The sequence below is a fragment of the Cotesia typhae genome, unplaced genomic scaffold (genome assembly GCF_013202065.1).
Source record: "Cotesia typhae breed Kobodo isofemale line unplaced genomic scaffold, CoteBio_Ctyphae contig_48, whole genome shotgun sequence".
In the NCBI taxonomy this organism is placed as follows: domain Eukaryota; kingdom Metazoa; phylum Arthropoda; class Insecta; order Hymenoptera; family Braconidae; genus Cotesia; species Cotesia typhae.
Genome location: NW_027423756.1, coordinates 6,753,856 through 6,768,464, shown reverse-complemented (window position 1 = coordinate 6,768,464; position 14,609 = coordinate 6,753,856). Strand labels below are relative to the sequence as shown.

At 27.0% G+C, this 14,609-nt stretch overlaps 3 protein-coding genes across 4 annotated transcripts; 1 reads left to right on the top strand and 2 right to left on the bottom strand.

Moving 5' to 3' along the window:
- The first annotated feature begins 21 nt into the window (after positions 1–21).
- Mrg15 (mortality factor 4-like) lies at positions 22–2,942 on the top strand. The gene is made up of 6 exons (XM_074246616.1): positions 22–177; positions 262–379; positions 486–788; positions 865–1,083; positions 1,782–1,954; positions 2,031–2,942. Exons 1-6 carry the CDS (start codon positions 150–152, stop codon positions 2,198–2,200), a joined length of 1,011 nt encoding a protein of 336 aa, XP_074102717.1. The 5' UTR covers positions 22–149; the 3' UTR covers positions 2,201–2,942.
- Positions 2,909–11,261, bottom strand: Gs2 (glutamine synthetase 2). Of its 2 annotated transcripts, none has more exons than XM_074246615.1 (3): positions 11,114–11,261; positions 5,681–5,871; positions 2,909–4,609 (listed from the first exon to the last, which is right to left on the bottom strand). In XM_074246615.1, the coding sequence occupies exons 2-3, from the start codon at positions 5,862–5,864 to the stop codon at positions 3,684–3,686; spliced, it is 1,110 nt and encodes a 369-aa protein (XP_074102716.1). In that variant the 5' UTR covers positions 5,865–5,871; positions 11,114–11,261; the 3' UTR covers positions 2,909–3,683. The 2 variants fall into 2 exon arrangements, with proteins under 2 accessions (XP_074102716.1, XP_074102715.1); XM_074246614.1 differs by lacking the exon at positions 11,114–11,261 and adding an exon at positions 7,206–7,842.
- Positions 11,262–11,409: 148 nt separating this feature from the next.
- L(3)neo43 (cytochrome c oxidase assembly protein COX16 homolog l(3)neo43) lies at positions 11,410–14,545 on the bottom strand. The gene is made up of 4 exons (XM_074246619.1): positions 14,410–14,545; positions 13,442–13,584; positions 13,197–13,311; positions 11,410–12,942 (listed from the first exon to the last, which is right to left on the bottom strand). Exons 2-4 carry the CDS (start codon positions 13,576–13,578, stop codon positions 12,862–12,864), a joined length of 333 nt encoding a protein of 110 aa, XP_074102720.1. The 5' UTR covers positions 13,579–13,584; positions 14,410–14,545; the 3' UTR covers positions 11,410–12,861.
- Between the last annotated feature and the right edge of the window lie 64 nt (positions 14,546–14,609).

Sequence of the window (14,609 nt, the reverse complement as noted above, 5' to 3'; positions counted from 1 at the left end):
GCGCTAGCGGTATAGAGTGAAGTTAGCCTGACATCTTTTGTTTTTTTTTTTTAATTTCTCTGGCTACTTTATTGCCGTTGTAAACAATCGAAAGCCGTAAAGTATCAACTAATCTTAAAGAGACAGATAAACGTTGTAAAAATAATTCAATGCCTCAAAAAAATAAATTCCAAGAAGGTAAGTTAATTTTTTAACTCAATTTATATTAATAATTAGCTATTAACCTAGCATAATAATTTAAATTCTTATTTTATTGGTTAGGTGAAAAAGTGCTATGTTTTCATGGTCCTCTTATTTATGAGGCTAAATGTTTAAAATCATCACTCACTAAAGAAAAAACAGTCAAATATTTTATACATTATGCCGGCTGGAATAAAAAGTAAGTTATTAATATTTATTTAAGTTGAAAATTGATGACTAAGCAGTCATTCACCTTTGAAACATCAGTAGAATTCAACAACCATGTCTGTTTTTTTTTTTTATAGTTGGGATGAATGGGTTCCGGAAAGCCGTGTGTTGAAATACAACGAAACTAATGTGCAAAAACAGAAGGAGGTACAGCGCGCTCATGCAGCCCAGCAGTCGACGCAAAAAGGAAAAAAAACCACCACAGTTTTGAAGGGTCAAGGACGTAAAAGCGAGAGCGGCAAAGACAAAGAGTCTGAAAGTCGAGCAAGCACACCGGTACCTGGTAGTGATAAGAGTACTGGTCGTAATAAAGCTAACAGTGGTTCTGTAACTCCTTCGTCGCACGATTCATCCTCAGATGCACCCAGAAAGAAGCGAAGGTTTATAATCAATTTATTATTTACCTATTTAATACTTTTATTCAATATTTTAATAAATTAATTGTTTTATTTGCAGCCGCGTGGATCCTTCAGTTGAAACAGAAGAGCAATTCTTAGCAAATGTTGAAGTTAAAGTTAAAATTCCTGACGAATTAAAGCCTTGGCTTGTTGATGATTGGGATGCGATCATTCGGCAGAAAAAATTAGTCACTTTACCGGCTAGGCATACGATTGATCAAATATTAGATGACTATGTCAAGTTTAAGACATCTAGTAAAACAAATACTCCTAATAAGTATGTTTATTTTATATTTTCATTTATCTGTAGAGTAATCTTTATTTTCTTATAGATAATACTTGGCCTTAAATTAATCTACAGGCGTATTGATAATAATAATATTTCATAAATTTAATTAAATTGATAAAATTAAAAAAAGTTCAACGGTTGACAATTTCTTTTTCTTTATCAATTATCTTGTACTTATTCACAATTTATTAATTAGTAATAACCAATAGAACTAAAAAATTTATTTTAAACAAATAAAAATCCAATAGCATAAATTTAGGGCCAGTTTTTCAACCCTAGATTTTTATTTAACTCCATTTATTAGTATAAATATATATGTATATACGAAAAATATATCAAAATGCATGTGGGTACTCAAATGAAAGCTCTTGATGAGTGTAACATTGAGATGAGTTTATATCTTTGAAAACGTCAATAGGTAAAAAAGTACAGTGCAATTTAACAAAAGTCATTATTTAATAAACGAAATTTTATTTATTTATAATTCAAAAGTCACATAGTGATTGCAAGGTTGCTAGTTTATCTTTGAATTCAATTTAATTGATACAATTAGTTTCTGATGACACTTGTTAAACTGTTAATAATATAGAGGTCAGATTGAGTATTTAGGTCATTAATTGAGATATTTAGTTCACTTAAATTTTAATTATCTTACATTCGATAAATTACGCATTTTTTTATTGCAGAGAAAGCGCTGTTTTAGAAGTAACAAGAGGCTTGAAAGAATATTTCAATGTCATGTTAGGTACACAATTATTATATAGATGGGAACGACAACAATACAGCGAAATTATTTCAGCAAAGCCTAATACACCTCCCAGCCAAATATATGGAGCCATTCATTTACTTCGATTATTTGGTATTTTATTTAAATACAATAATAAATTTTATATTATTGTATTAATTATTTTAAATTTGTTATAATTTTTTTACAGTGAAATTAGGTAGCATGCTTGCCTATACACCTTTGGACGAGCGAAGCATCGCATTACTGTTAACTCATATCCACGATTTCTTGCGATATCTCCATAAAAACAGCAGCGACTTGTTCAGTCTTCAAGATTACGGAGCCGCAACTCCAGAGTATCATCGTAAGTGTGGATAAAGTATTTTTGGTTCAATAGACAAAGACATTATTTACTCCTTGATTGTCTACATCTAATAGATAAATAAATCATAAATTAGTATTTTTTATTTAATTGATACAAACTTGTTGACGATAATAATTTGAATTGCCAACTGACTGTTTTTTTTTTTTTTTTTTACTTACCTTTGTAGTTTTTAAAATATTTTTTTATACTTAAAAAAGTTTTGTATTCAGTTTAACACGTTATTTATTTCATTTAAAGTGTTCTTAGATTTAACAGACAAAATCCAACAATTTAAAAATAATTATAATTTTATATTTGACTGTAAATAAAAACAATGAAAAAATTGATATATAACATTATAAATGTATCGATAATTATTATAATTTAAATTGTTTAAAACATCACATTATTTATTGGTTTATTTATTAAATTTTACAATTCGATTAAACAGTTCAACAATACATATATATTATATATATATATATATATATTTTTCCTTAATAAATAACATCGAAATAATCCCACATTATCCAAAATATGTCTCTACGTTTTTTACAATTGAACTGATTAACATTTATTGTACCGATTCGTAGCTAAATACGTAAAATATTGTAATGTATTATTATAATAATTACCAAGTATGGTAATATTTGTGTATAATAATCATATTATAAAATAATAACAATAATGAGTAGACAATAAAAAGCATTTTATGATTGAAAAAAAAAAAAAAAAAAAAAAAAAAAAAAGAAAAATTATCATTATAAATATTATATAATGTTAATTGTCTATGTCACCGATAATTGTCATTAACATAACAGCAATAAATAATCCATCGGTAAAGATTCGGCGAGATAAAAAAAAGTTAAAGTTATTTCATAAATAAACGAAAGATTATGATAATATCCAGAAAACGTGAAATAATTTTGGCTAGTATAAATAATTAATATCAAATTACTCAATCTAATCGAGGATTTGCATCGGAATGAATAGAACGGTCGTTGATTATTGCCTTTAATTAGTCTTAAACTTCATATACAACTATACTCTTTAATCTAACCACAAGATTTAAATTCACTACAGACCGTACATGGAAGGCAGCCTCGCTCAAATTGATAAAATACAAGCTCACTTATCAAAAATAATTAGAAGAATTTATTTTTTTTTCATCCTATTATTTTTTGATTATAAATCTTTACTCGTAGTTATAATTAAAATTATCAATAGCAATAAATTCTGTAAATATATAATAAAATAATTGCCCAATACGTACAAGAAAATATAAGTTGACGTAGATCAAAAGACAATTTCATGAATTGTAAATTCTACATCATTATTCCACCCATCTCTACATGACAATTATTACACTTCGATAAAAAGATTTTTTGTTTTTAAAAGAATAACATCAAATTTAAATTCCACGTGTATTACTATATAATTTATAACATTGTTGCGCTTATCTAGTTGTACATTTAAATATAACAGAGGAACAAAAAATTACTCATTCAACAGGCATGTACGAACCAACGCATCACAGACAGAATACGGATCACAATTACTGCTAGGTCGTCTGTCTTCCAAGTATCCCTTCTTATCTTCGGCGACTCCTCGAGGAATACGAATACTGGCACCTCTGTTAGCAACCCCGGCGCTGAAGTCATGGATACTGCTGGTCTCGCACTTGCCAGTAAGACGACGTTCGTTGTCTTTTCCTCCACGTGGGTCGTAAGCCTGAATGTGTTTCACGTGCTGTTTGCTCAATTTCTCAATAGCTTTCTCAATCTCAACAATTCCGTTCTCTTTGCGCATTGACTTGGTAGAGAAATTGGTGTGTGCACCGGCTCCGTTCCAGGATCCGTCAACGGGCTTAGGATCAAGGGTCACGATAACACCAAACTCTTCCGCTATGCGGTGCAATAAGAATCGGGCTATCCAGAGATCATCTCCACCAGCGATTCCAACGGAAGGACCAACCTGGAACTCCCACTGCGATGGCATTACCTCGGCGTTGGTACCAGCAATATTTACTCCAGCGTACAAGCAAGCGCGGTAGTGCGCTTCGACGATTTCACGGCCAATAACTCTGTCAGCTCCTACACCGCAGTAGTAGGGACCCTGGGGACCAGGAAAGCCATTCTTTGGCCAACCCAGAGGCCTGTTGTCGAAATCGAGGAAAGTATACTCCTGCTCAATTCCAAACCACGGTTCCTCAGATTTTACAGCTTCCATGGCTTGATTACACCTGAAACGTTTGTTTGTTGCAGTTGGAGTCATGTCGCTGGTATAAGTCTCGCAGAGGACCAGTTTGTTGTTCCCACGGCGGATTGGATCCCGGTAGATAGCTACTGGCAGTAGAAATACGTCACTGTTTCCACCCTCAGCTTGATAAGTCGAACTTCCATCGTAAGTCCATTTGGGAAGTTCTGCAATAATTAAATTTTTATTTAGAGATAGTTTATGTGCTCATTTTTTCAGGTCTAAATTTTATAAAATTTCAAAAAACCAAATCAGGATGCAGTAGATCAAATAAATTTATGTTTTCTTTTATTTATTCCAATTAGCAACGTTTTGTCAGCATAATTCTGACTTCATCAGGCAACCTAGGCGTAACATTTAATAAAATTAATTAAAACAATTCTTATTTAGAATTATTAGAGTTATTATCAAGAGTGTAAAAATCAATACAATGCTAAACAAACTAGAACTAAATTTAAGTCGATATCTCTGCCTAAAATTGTTGCAATAAAATATTTTTATTTACCTTCTACCTAATAATCTTAAAACATTTAATTAAGATAAAAGATTGGATCAAGAATCTGTCATTGTAATAGTATAAGAAATTTGTGCAATATTAGTATTTTCTTAAACTATTTACGCATTTTGTATTTTTTTTATATAAATTCTTAAATATTCTATGTAATATAGGATAATTGATCTAATATCTAGCTCTATGTACAGCTTTTGCATCTCTATAGACCTGTATGCTAGAAAAATAAATAAAATTACAATGAACTTATTAAAACATTATAAAAATAAAACAAAAAATACTTTGAATTATTTAACAAAAACACATAGCCACATGATACAAAATCTGATATCCAGAAAATTTTTCAATAATTATAATCTCTTTCAAAAAATTTTATTCAGCATAAATATTTAAAAATTATTAATTAATAAGTAAAAAATTACTGATAATGTTATTAAATGTTACAGATAGGTTGCCTGATGAATTCAGAATTATGCGAAACATTGTTAATTGGAATAAATAAATTAACTTGGTCTCCCACATCCTGATTTGGTTTATTGAAATAATGTTTATGCACATTTTTTTTGTTTAATTTCAGATTATAAAAAAAGAATAATCAACAGCTGTTCACTGTGTATTGACACACATAGATACGCTAATTTTTTAATCACTTTAAATTAAGTGATTATTACAGTAAGTCGATCAATTAATAATTATTTAACTGATAAATAATTGTTGAACAACTAACCCGACGGATGCTTGGGTACAAAGTCCAGAGTTCTCGTCTTGGAGCGTATTCCCTCGCCAGTTCCATCGATCCAGATGTATTTTGCTTGAATTTTATTGTCTGGTTGAGGTAAATCCAAATACTTATTCAGCAATGTCTTGTTGAGAGCCGCATTCGGCGAATCTTTAAGCATCGTCCTTGACATGTTCGTGCTGAAATCAAAATCATTTTATTTTATTTTATTTTATTTATCTCAAGTGGGAAGTCATGCATAAATTATAATTTATCTTATAATTTAAAAAATAATAAATAAGTAAACAAATAATTTGCAATAAAATATTACGCTTGACATTAATTGATAAATGCGACATTGAAAAGATCAGTCGTTTTCTTTATATTATAATAGTTTTATAATATTGAAAAATACTGGTTTGCTTTCAACTTTGCCGTAGTTAATTATCATTTTAATATGTATATAAACATATATGTAGATAGGAGTTGAAATTAAGCCAAAGTACGCATCATTTTTAGTACAAAAATTCTTAACAAGTGTATTACACATGAGCAAAAATAATAAATAGCTTTGCTAAACAATAAAACAACTTCTTGGTAGCATTTCCGCAAGCGCTCGGTACAGTGAAGCAACATGAAATGAAGACTTCATTACGCATATCATTTAGAAATAACAAAGAGGGGTATTTGACCGAGTTGACTTGACTCTAGTGAGAATAGATTACTAATATTTTACAGTGCCATATTATCATTATTAGACTCTTTGATAACGAAATAAGCTAACAGCCAGCCAAGTCATTAGTTCAAATAAATAAGTTAATTTTTTTATTTGTATAGACTGTAAAATTTATTTAAAATAGATTTGGTAATAAGAGTTTATCTCTTTTGCAGCAATGAGAAAGCAAAAGAAAAAAAAAAAAAAAAAACTATCGCAATCTCTTTTATACAAAAGTACAAATCAATATTGATATGATTTCATCAAACATGTACACGTAGACAATTTTATTTATGATGATTAACATTTCATCACTTAGTTAAAGCAAGACAGTATGGTAGAATCATTGAAATGATCCAATGTGTGTACATGTTTTAAAATTTTATTGGGTCATTAGATTGATTGAGATGATATCTCGTTGACATTTATCAAAAGCATTATTCTTATTTATCAATTATCGTGATCACTCAAAGTAGGTCGAGGAAAGGTTTCTTTATAATAGACTGTAATTTCTCTCACATTAAAAATAAGATACTTTTTATATTTCGGGGTTTTGTAATTTATATAATTAAAATTATATTTTATTCATTTTATTTGTAGGTATTAAATATGTTCTCCATAGCTTCCGAAAATGGGAAAATTTATCCAACTAGGGTGAATTATAGATGATAGGATGATTATAAAGTACCACTGCTACGATAATAATCATGATAAAAATAGAAAGAGTAGTCATTGTAAGTATGTACTGGTTGCTTAATAATTTTCTCATTAAATAAATAACTTTGGAGGAATTTTTAAAAAAATTCCAGGGAAACTTACCAGCTTATATGTCTTCCAAAAGTGATCCATAATGGCTTGTTACCTGATACAGCTCGTGAAAATATATTTGTTTCACAAACTTTCATCAAAATTCTCAAACCCATTTTTGATATTTAAAAAATAAAAATTATGAGTATAAAAAATACGTCAGTCAAAATTCGAGTATTAAGTACAGACAGTAGAATGCGACATAAAATAAAAGACTAAAAAATCTTTTTCAAGTTAAAAAAAAAATTAGTATAAAAGGGTTTCAGGTAGGATGAAAAGGTACACTTATAAACTCCCCTGATAATTGAGGGCCAAGTGAAGAACTGAATAACGATACTGACGATTGGAATATTTATATGGTGGCCAAACAAGTCCCCACTCTTCTAATATTGAAAAAACACATACAAGTAAGAATACAAATAATATAAGAGTTAATTTGTAAAACCTGATTAAATCGTTATTATATATGTAAATTACTCCGAAATAATTGGCTCATAATTTGAGATATGCTTTACACCAATAGATATTCCACTACAACTATTAAACAGCAATACTTGACTTAAAATATTTAAAATAAAGTAAGTAGTGAGATAAACTCTCTTATGGGTGGGCGTTGTACAGTGACTTCACTTTACGAAACATTATCAACCAGTTATTTTCAGAGACGTATGGGTATTGTATATTTGTATGCATGTATTAAAAGCAACACTTGCTATTGCGTATGTCTACCTATATCAATGCACAGGATTTTGGTGTGCGCATGTTGACGTTAAACAATTTTAATTGATTTGCTGCATTGACACTGAAGTTAGCAGACGTCTAAAAAATTTTGATTCTTTTTATTAATTAAATTACAATTAAAAAGATGTTTCTAAAAAATTGCACTTACAGTTTTTCAAGTTTTTTATATGTGATAATTTTTTTGTAAATTGTTCAATTGAAATTTTTTTAATAAAAAATTTTAAAATGTCGGCTAACTTTATTTTCATGTTGCTGCAACGTATGCGTTAAATGCTCGGAGGTTGATAAACCGCATCAATTTTCTTCTAAAATAAATTTGATGACTAGCCATTAAAGTATCCATTGTTACAGAAAAGAAAGACATTTATATTTTTAGTTATTTTTTTTTTTTGTTTTTTTGACGTTTAAATATTTTCCCCTCTCTCCTCACTGAAAAAAAAAAAACTTTTCTTCGTACTCTAACGCGTTTACGTTACACTTCCCACTCTGTCAGACATCCATCTTATTAGGTTGCATCGCGATTCACGTGATCGCGGCGTGTGAGACTGCGCATCGAAGATCTGACAATTCAAATTTTTAATAATCGAATGTTTACTCTTTTAACGATATTTTTATTTAGATTTTATTTAACACGCGAGTATTTTTTGTATTTATACTTTGTTCAATGAATAATAATAAATCATATTTCTTCGTGAATTGAAAAATAACTCCGAAAAAATTTAGTGTAAATTTTATGACTGATCAGTTATTGAAAATTTCAATGTCAAGTGAAATATTTTTTTGAGAAGAAATTATTATAATTTTTATTATCATGAAAAATTTTAAATAATTATAATTTTAATAATTTTACAATTAATGATTTTAATTTAATTTTTTTTATTTTTATTGAAAAAAAATTTTTTTTTTATGGTACTGAAATCAGCTGGCGTTTGACAAATTTTTTATTTTTATCAAAAATTTGTTATAAAAAAGGTATTATTATAAAATTTGCAATGATATATTTTTTAAAGAAGAACTAATTACAATTTTTATAATTAGTAAAAACTTTTAATAATTATAACCTCAATTTAAAAATTAATGATACTGCCACCAACTGACATATGACAAATTTTTGATTTTTATTGAAAATTTGTTACAAAAAAATATTATTAAAAAATTTGCACTGAAATATTTTTTAAATAATAAGTAATTATAATTTTTATAATTAGTAAAGAATTTTACTACTCATAATCTCAATATTAAAAAATTAATTGTATCCAAATCAGCTGACATCTAAAAATTTTTTTGACTTTAATTAAAAAATATTATTAAAAAATTTGCATTGACATATTTTTATAAAGAAGAGTTTGTTGTAATCAGTAAAAAAATTTTAATACTCATAATCCCAATATAAAAAAATTAATGATACTGTAATCAGTTGATATCTGATAATTTTTTTTTTTATTAAAAAAAAAAATTTTTTAAAATGTGCACTTGTAATTTTTTTAAATTTCTAGTTGTAGATTTCCTTCATGAAAATTTTTTTACAAGAATTTAGTTAACAGAAAAATCCAAAAAATTGACAAATATTTTCAAATTTCAGTATCATAAAAATTATTCTATTTATTCAGTGAAAAGTTCTTTGACGGCATTAACATTTTTTTTTTTTAATTAAACCAAAAAATCTAATTACTCGAAGATATCCTAGATAAGTACAAGACTTAATAAACAACAAAGTTAACAGAGTTTTATTTGTTTACCTTTCATTAAATTAGCTCGAGTACTTTATTAAGAACAAAGTAAGAATTTAAATAGACACAGCACGTGCATTGTATGATAAAGAAATAATAACAACAACAATGGACCTTTAATTAATGTCAATTTGTGCATTGCGTGTTTAATGTACTTGAAATTATTTTCCGTAATGACACCTGAGATTACTATAGATTGGCTAATAACTATGAAACTAAAATAGACTTTATCTCTTTTTTCTGTTTAACATAATATGCACGCTTAATTTGATATTTATTTATTAGTCCCGTATCGGATAATTTTATTCAATGTCAAGGAGGAAAAATTGAATGAACGTGCAGCTGAGAAATATTTCAAGTAAAATTTAAATATTAGCAATAGAAATAATGCAATCGATTTTTTTTCTCCGGTCACCCGTCAATGCAATTTTTGATGAGCTTTTGTACCGTGAAGCTGTATTCTTATCTGTAACAATATACTTTTCACATAATGAAATATAATTATGGAGGAGAATAAAAGCTTTGTTTGCAAAAATGATTAAAAACGCAGCTTTTGCTAAAAGAACGAAAAGATGCTTTGTGCTATTAATAGCGAGACATTGAAAAATATTCAGTTCTGCGGTGACAAAGAAGAGTAATGGAGGTTTTTTTAAACAAAGTTGTTCAATGTTGACAATTTTTATTTATTAGTAATAATAAATAATTGTATTTTAATTTTTTTATAAAGTATTTAGTATTTAATGAAATAATTTGATGGGTAATTATATATTTTTAAATAAATTTATTAATAATTCATATTTTCCAATGTGTTATTTTACATCTTCCGATTTCTATAAAAAAAAATTAATTACCGGACGACAATTTTTTTTTTATTAATAAAAAAGAATAATTGTTTTTAATAAAAAAATTCTTAATTATTAGTTTAAGCTGTTATTAGTTTAAATGAAGCAAACAAATTAATTTAATATTTACGTACTTTGTGCTTGATAATTTGTCTTTTAAATTACTCCAATTGAGACAGTAAATTAAATTAGCAACGTAATTTATTAGTACTTTTCAAAATTATTTGAATAAATAAATAAATTAATGAATTAAATGATAGAAAAATTCTGAGAAAAAAAAATTACTGCGAATAAATATTTGCAGACCTATCAAAACACTGGAACATTTGGTTTTAATAAATTATAATTATCAATGTTGATTAATTTAAAAAAGTATGTCAGTTTTTTTAATACAAAAAATATTTAGCAAAGATAGTTTGAGTATTTTTAGCGATGCATTAATATAATAATAAAAATATTTATATGAAATAAAATGCAGATATGAAGAATTCGCGATAATTAAAATTGACAAACTCTGTTTATTTATTTATATTAAATAAATAAATAAATCTACTATGTTTTTAAAAACATATTATAAATAAACAGAAAAAAAATAGTGAAAACTCACCTAGTGTATGATCACGATTGTCAAAAATAGATTAAGGCAAAAACTGAAAAAGAGCGTAGATAGACGATGCTCACGACGGACTCGATAAGTTGTCACTGATAACACCAAGCTTGATACTGAAGCTCCTACCTTCCAGCGTTATTTATGTAGTAATGCCGTCGTAGCTAAAGAACTGCCCTCACCGCACACGCTTTAATACAACCTTGATTCGACGTTGCATATGACATAACGATGATTAAACATGAACCACCGATCAGTCAAACTATTATGGTTGCGTGTTGTACGTTCTAAGTATGTCCTTGTTTTTACAATAATTTATAAACAGTGCTGTGGCCCCTTTTTATCTCAATATACCGTCACTTTACATCCAGACTCAAATTGTAGCAATAAACAGAGATCTAGCCTACCAGTCATACGACCGGAGCATGTACTCGATGTATGATTCACCCACTTTTCTTCTTTCATTCATTGTCAGCTCTTGAGTCCACTGACCAGTTGAGATTATAACTTTCTTCTTCTTTATCTAATACAATTTTTTTATTTGCTAATTTTTTTTCTGATAAACAAGTCGATTTATCATTAGCAATCATTTTTTTAATATAAATGAAAATAACAACGATTATTTATGTAACCAATTGTTATTTTATCTATAGACAAATTGTCTCTATTAGTAAACAGGAAAATAATATTATAAAAAAAATTATACAGTTAATTTGCTTGCATGGTAAAAAATAACTGTTACATCTTGGAACTTGCATATTGGTTGTGATACGTTGGTAATTGCTGATAGGATAATTTAATCCAAAAATAATATGATACTTCAGCGATAGAGCTTTGTATGAAAGTGCATTTAAATTTTAATAAAAAATGTATAATGCGCAATAAACAAATAAATTAGCTTAACTGTCCCACGTAGATAATAACGCTAGTGATTGTGATAAGCTCCCTAAACGCATACACGACATCCGTCTCCAGGACCCTCTTAATATTTATTTTAGTCCGCGGTCAAACGATGCATTTAAATTACCCTCGTAATAGTTGCGGTGGACCAACAGTGTCGGAAGTATTTAACTGGAGGAAATTATCCTCCTGCAATGTGACACTTTACAACAAGTGTCATTACAATAAGTGTTATTGGTGCATTGACATTGCAATGCCACATTGATCATCAATTACTTATTGAATTATATTAAATAAATTTAAACGAAGTCATTTAAAAGTCTGATCATAATTTACCTTAATAATTTAAAGAACCGTGAATTGGTATTTAAATATAACTTATTTATTTATTTTAGCAAGAATTACTGAATTATTGATAATTTATAAGCATACTTCAGTATTACTAAGTATCCAATGTTTACCTATTAAATTTTATTTATCACAGAACTATTTGTCGACAAAGGATAAGCGATTTTTCTCATTTTTATTTTGATAATGTATTTACTCCATTTAACCAATTTTAAAATACTAAGTTATCACGTGTGTACTCGTTACGTCTTTTATGACTTTCACAACATTCTGTTGATAAGACTAGGTAATTTTTTCTTAAATACTCTGCTGTCATTCGTAATTTAAATAATTATTAATTAACAGAGTTATGTTTTGATTTAAATTTAAATTGTAAAAAAGCTATAGCTGCGAGTTTAACAATCTCATGACATTATTATTAATTATTTTTAATTTTATAATAAATTTTATTTCTTAAAGTACTTACTATACATTATTTAACACAGTAATATGTAAAATATTTAATTTTTTTCCGCATTTTCCTCTACACCTTCTTCCCAAGGCCTTTCAATCCGTTTATTTTCCCAGTGGTCAATATCAAGCTGTAAAAAAAAGTTAGTCGTACATAAACACTTTTTTATGTAGTGACAAATATAATTGATTAGCTAATCGTCTATGACTAAGTATTGATTGACGCAGTCATTAATAAGATCATAATTTGCAATAACATTTTTCTTCTAGCGCACTTGTTTGCATTTTACAACAACAAATAACGTAGAGTATTGATGTAAACAATAAATATTATTGAATATTATAATATCACTAAATAATTAATTTACTTGTGAATACTAATTACCTCATTTTTTAATTTGTCATACTGAGATTCTAACGTAAGCTCTTCAGGATTTCGTACATTAAGTCCTTCGTGTTTTGCTTCATCTCTTACCGATGATACTTTTCTATATTTGTATCTACAACATAGGTTTTAATAAATAATTGTTTTAAATTTTTTGTCTTGGAATCTGAGTTCCCTTAAATGTAAAAATAAAAAAATAATTATCTTTTATTCTAAATAATTTATGATAGAAATTATTAAATTACCTAACATCTGTAACACGTGATAATCCAAAAGAACCACCGACACAAAATAATATAAATGGGATCCCATATCGTACATTTTTTTTCTTTAAAAATTTGATTACTGTTTGTTTGTACTCCAAAAAATTTACTTTAAACATAATAACCTAATTTGTAAAAAATTTAATAAATTAATAAAAAAAGTTTACTTTTATTTTTTATTTTAAATAACTTAATTAGATGCTAATGGAATAAAATACAAAGAAAAATATAGAAATTCTTATTTTAATAATTTTTATTTATTTCAACTAACTATAAAAATTATCGCACATTATGAAAATAAAATTAGCAAACATCTGACAATTTTTCTGATTAAAAAAATTATTACAAAAAAATAAAAACTCTATACATAGAAGATTTAAAAAACTATGAGTGCAATTTAAAAAAAATTTTAAGAATTTTTGTAACAAATAAATTATGGCAAAAAAAAATGTATAAAAAAAAATTGACATTTAGAAATTAAAAAAAAAACTACAAATGCAATTTTTTAAAATAATTTTTGGAGTAAATTTATTTGTTACAAAAAATTAAATAATTGTCAAGTGACAGCTAACTTTAATGTCATTGATTTCTTTATATTATTATGTAAAAATTAAAACTGTTTTTAAAAAAAATTTTGATTTTATTTCAATCACATAGAATACATTTTTAAAAAAATGGAAAATTTCATCTGCTACTTTAGCTGACACAAAGTTTCAAAAAAAAATAATTGTCATCACACATTTTGAAATAAATGTAGAAATAAATAATACAAATATTCTTATTTACAAATTGAAAAATTATTTTTTAAACATTAAAAATGTAATTGAAAAAAAAAATTTTAAAGGTTAAGTATTATAACATCACAAAACCGGTGTCAAAACAAAACGATTAACTAAAACAATGAATTATTCATCAATAATGAAAAAAATGAACAAAAATGATATGCTTACTTGTTAAGAACAGAGTATTATTTCAAAAATAAATAAATAAATTCATTATTTTCACAAGAAAACAATGTGTATTTTTGTTATTAGTAGAAAATTACGACAGTGGTGGCGCTGAGTGCAAAATCCATTTATTCAAATTAAAAAAAAAAATGATACATTAATATTGGTACAACTGATGCTTGCTCAGGAAGCGAAGAAGAAGA

Bases quoted from the DNA above. Each gene is read 5' to 3' on its own strand.
- Gs2 (XM_074246614.1), bottom strand. From the start codon at position 7,309: ATGGGTTTGAGAATTTTGATGAAAGTTTGTGAAACAAATATATTTTCA. The intron at 5,872-7,205 runs GTAAGTTTCCCT...TTTTGATTTCAG, and splicing joins TTTGGAAGACATATAAGCTG to CACGAACATGTCAAGGACGA. The intron at 4,610-5,680 runs GTTAGTTGTTCA...TAATTATTGCAG, and splicing joins TGTACCCAAGCATCCGTCGG to AACTTCCCAAATGGACTTAC.
- Mrg15 (XM_074246616.1), top strand. From the start codon at position 150: ATGCCTCAAAAAAATAAATTCCAAGAAG. The intron at 178-261 runs GTAAGTTAATTT...TTTATTGGTTAG, and splicing joins AAAAAATAAATTCCAAGAAG to GTGAAAAAGTGCTATGTTTT. The intron at 380-485 runs GTAAGTTATTAA...TTTTTTTTATAG, and splicing joins TATGCCGGCTGGAATAAAAA to TTGGGATGAATGGGTTCCGG.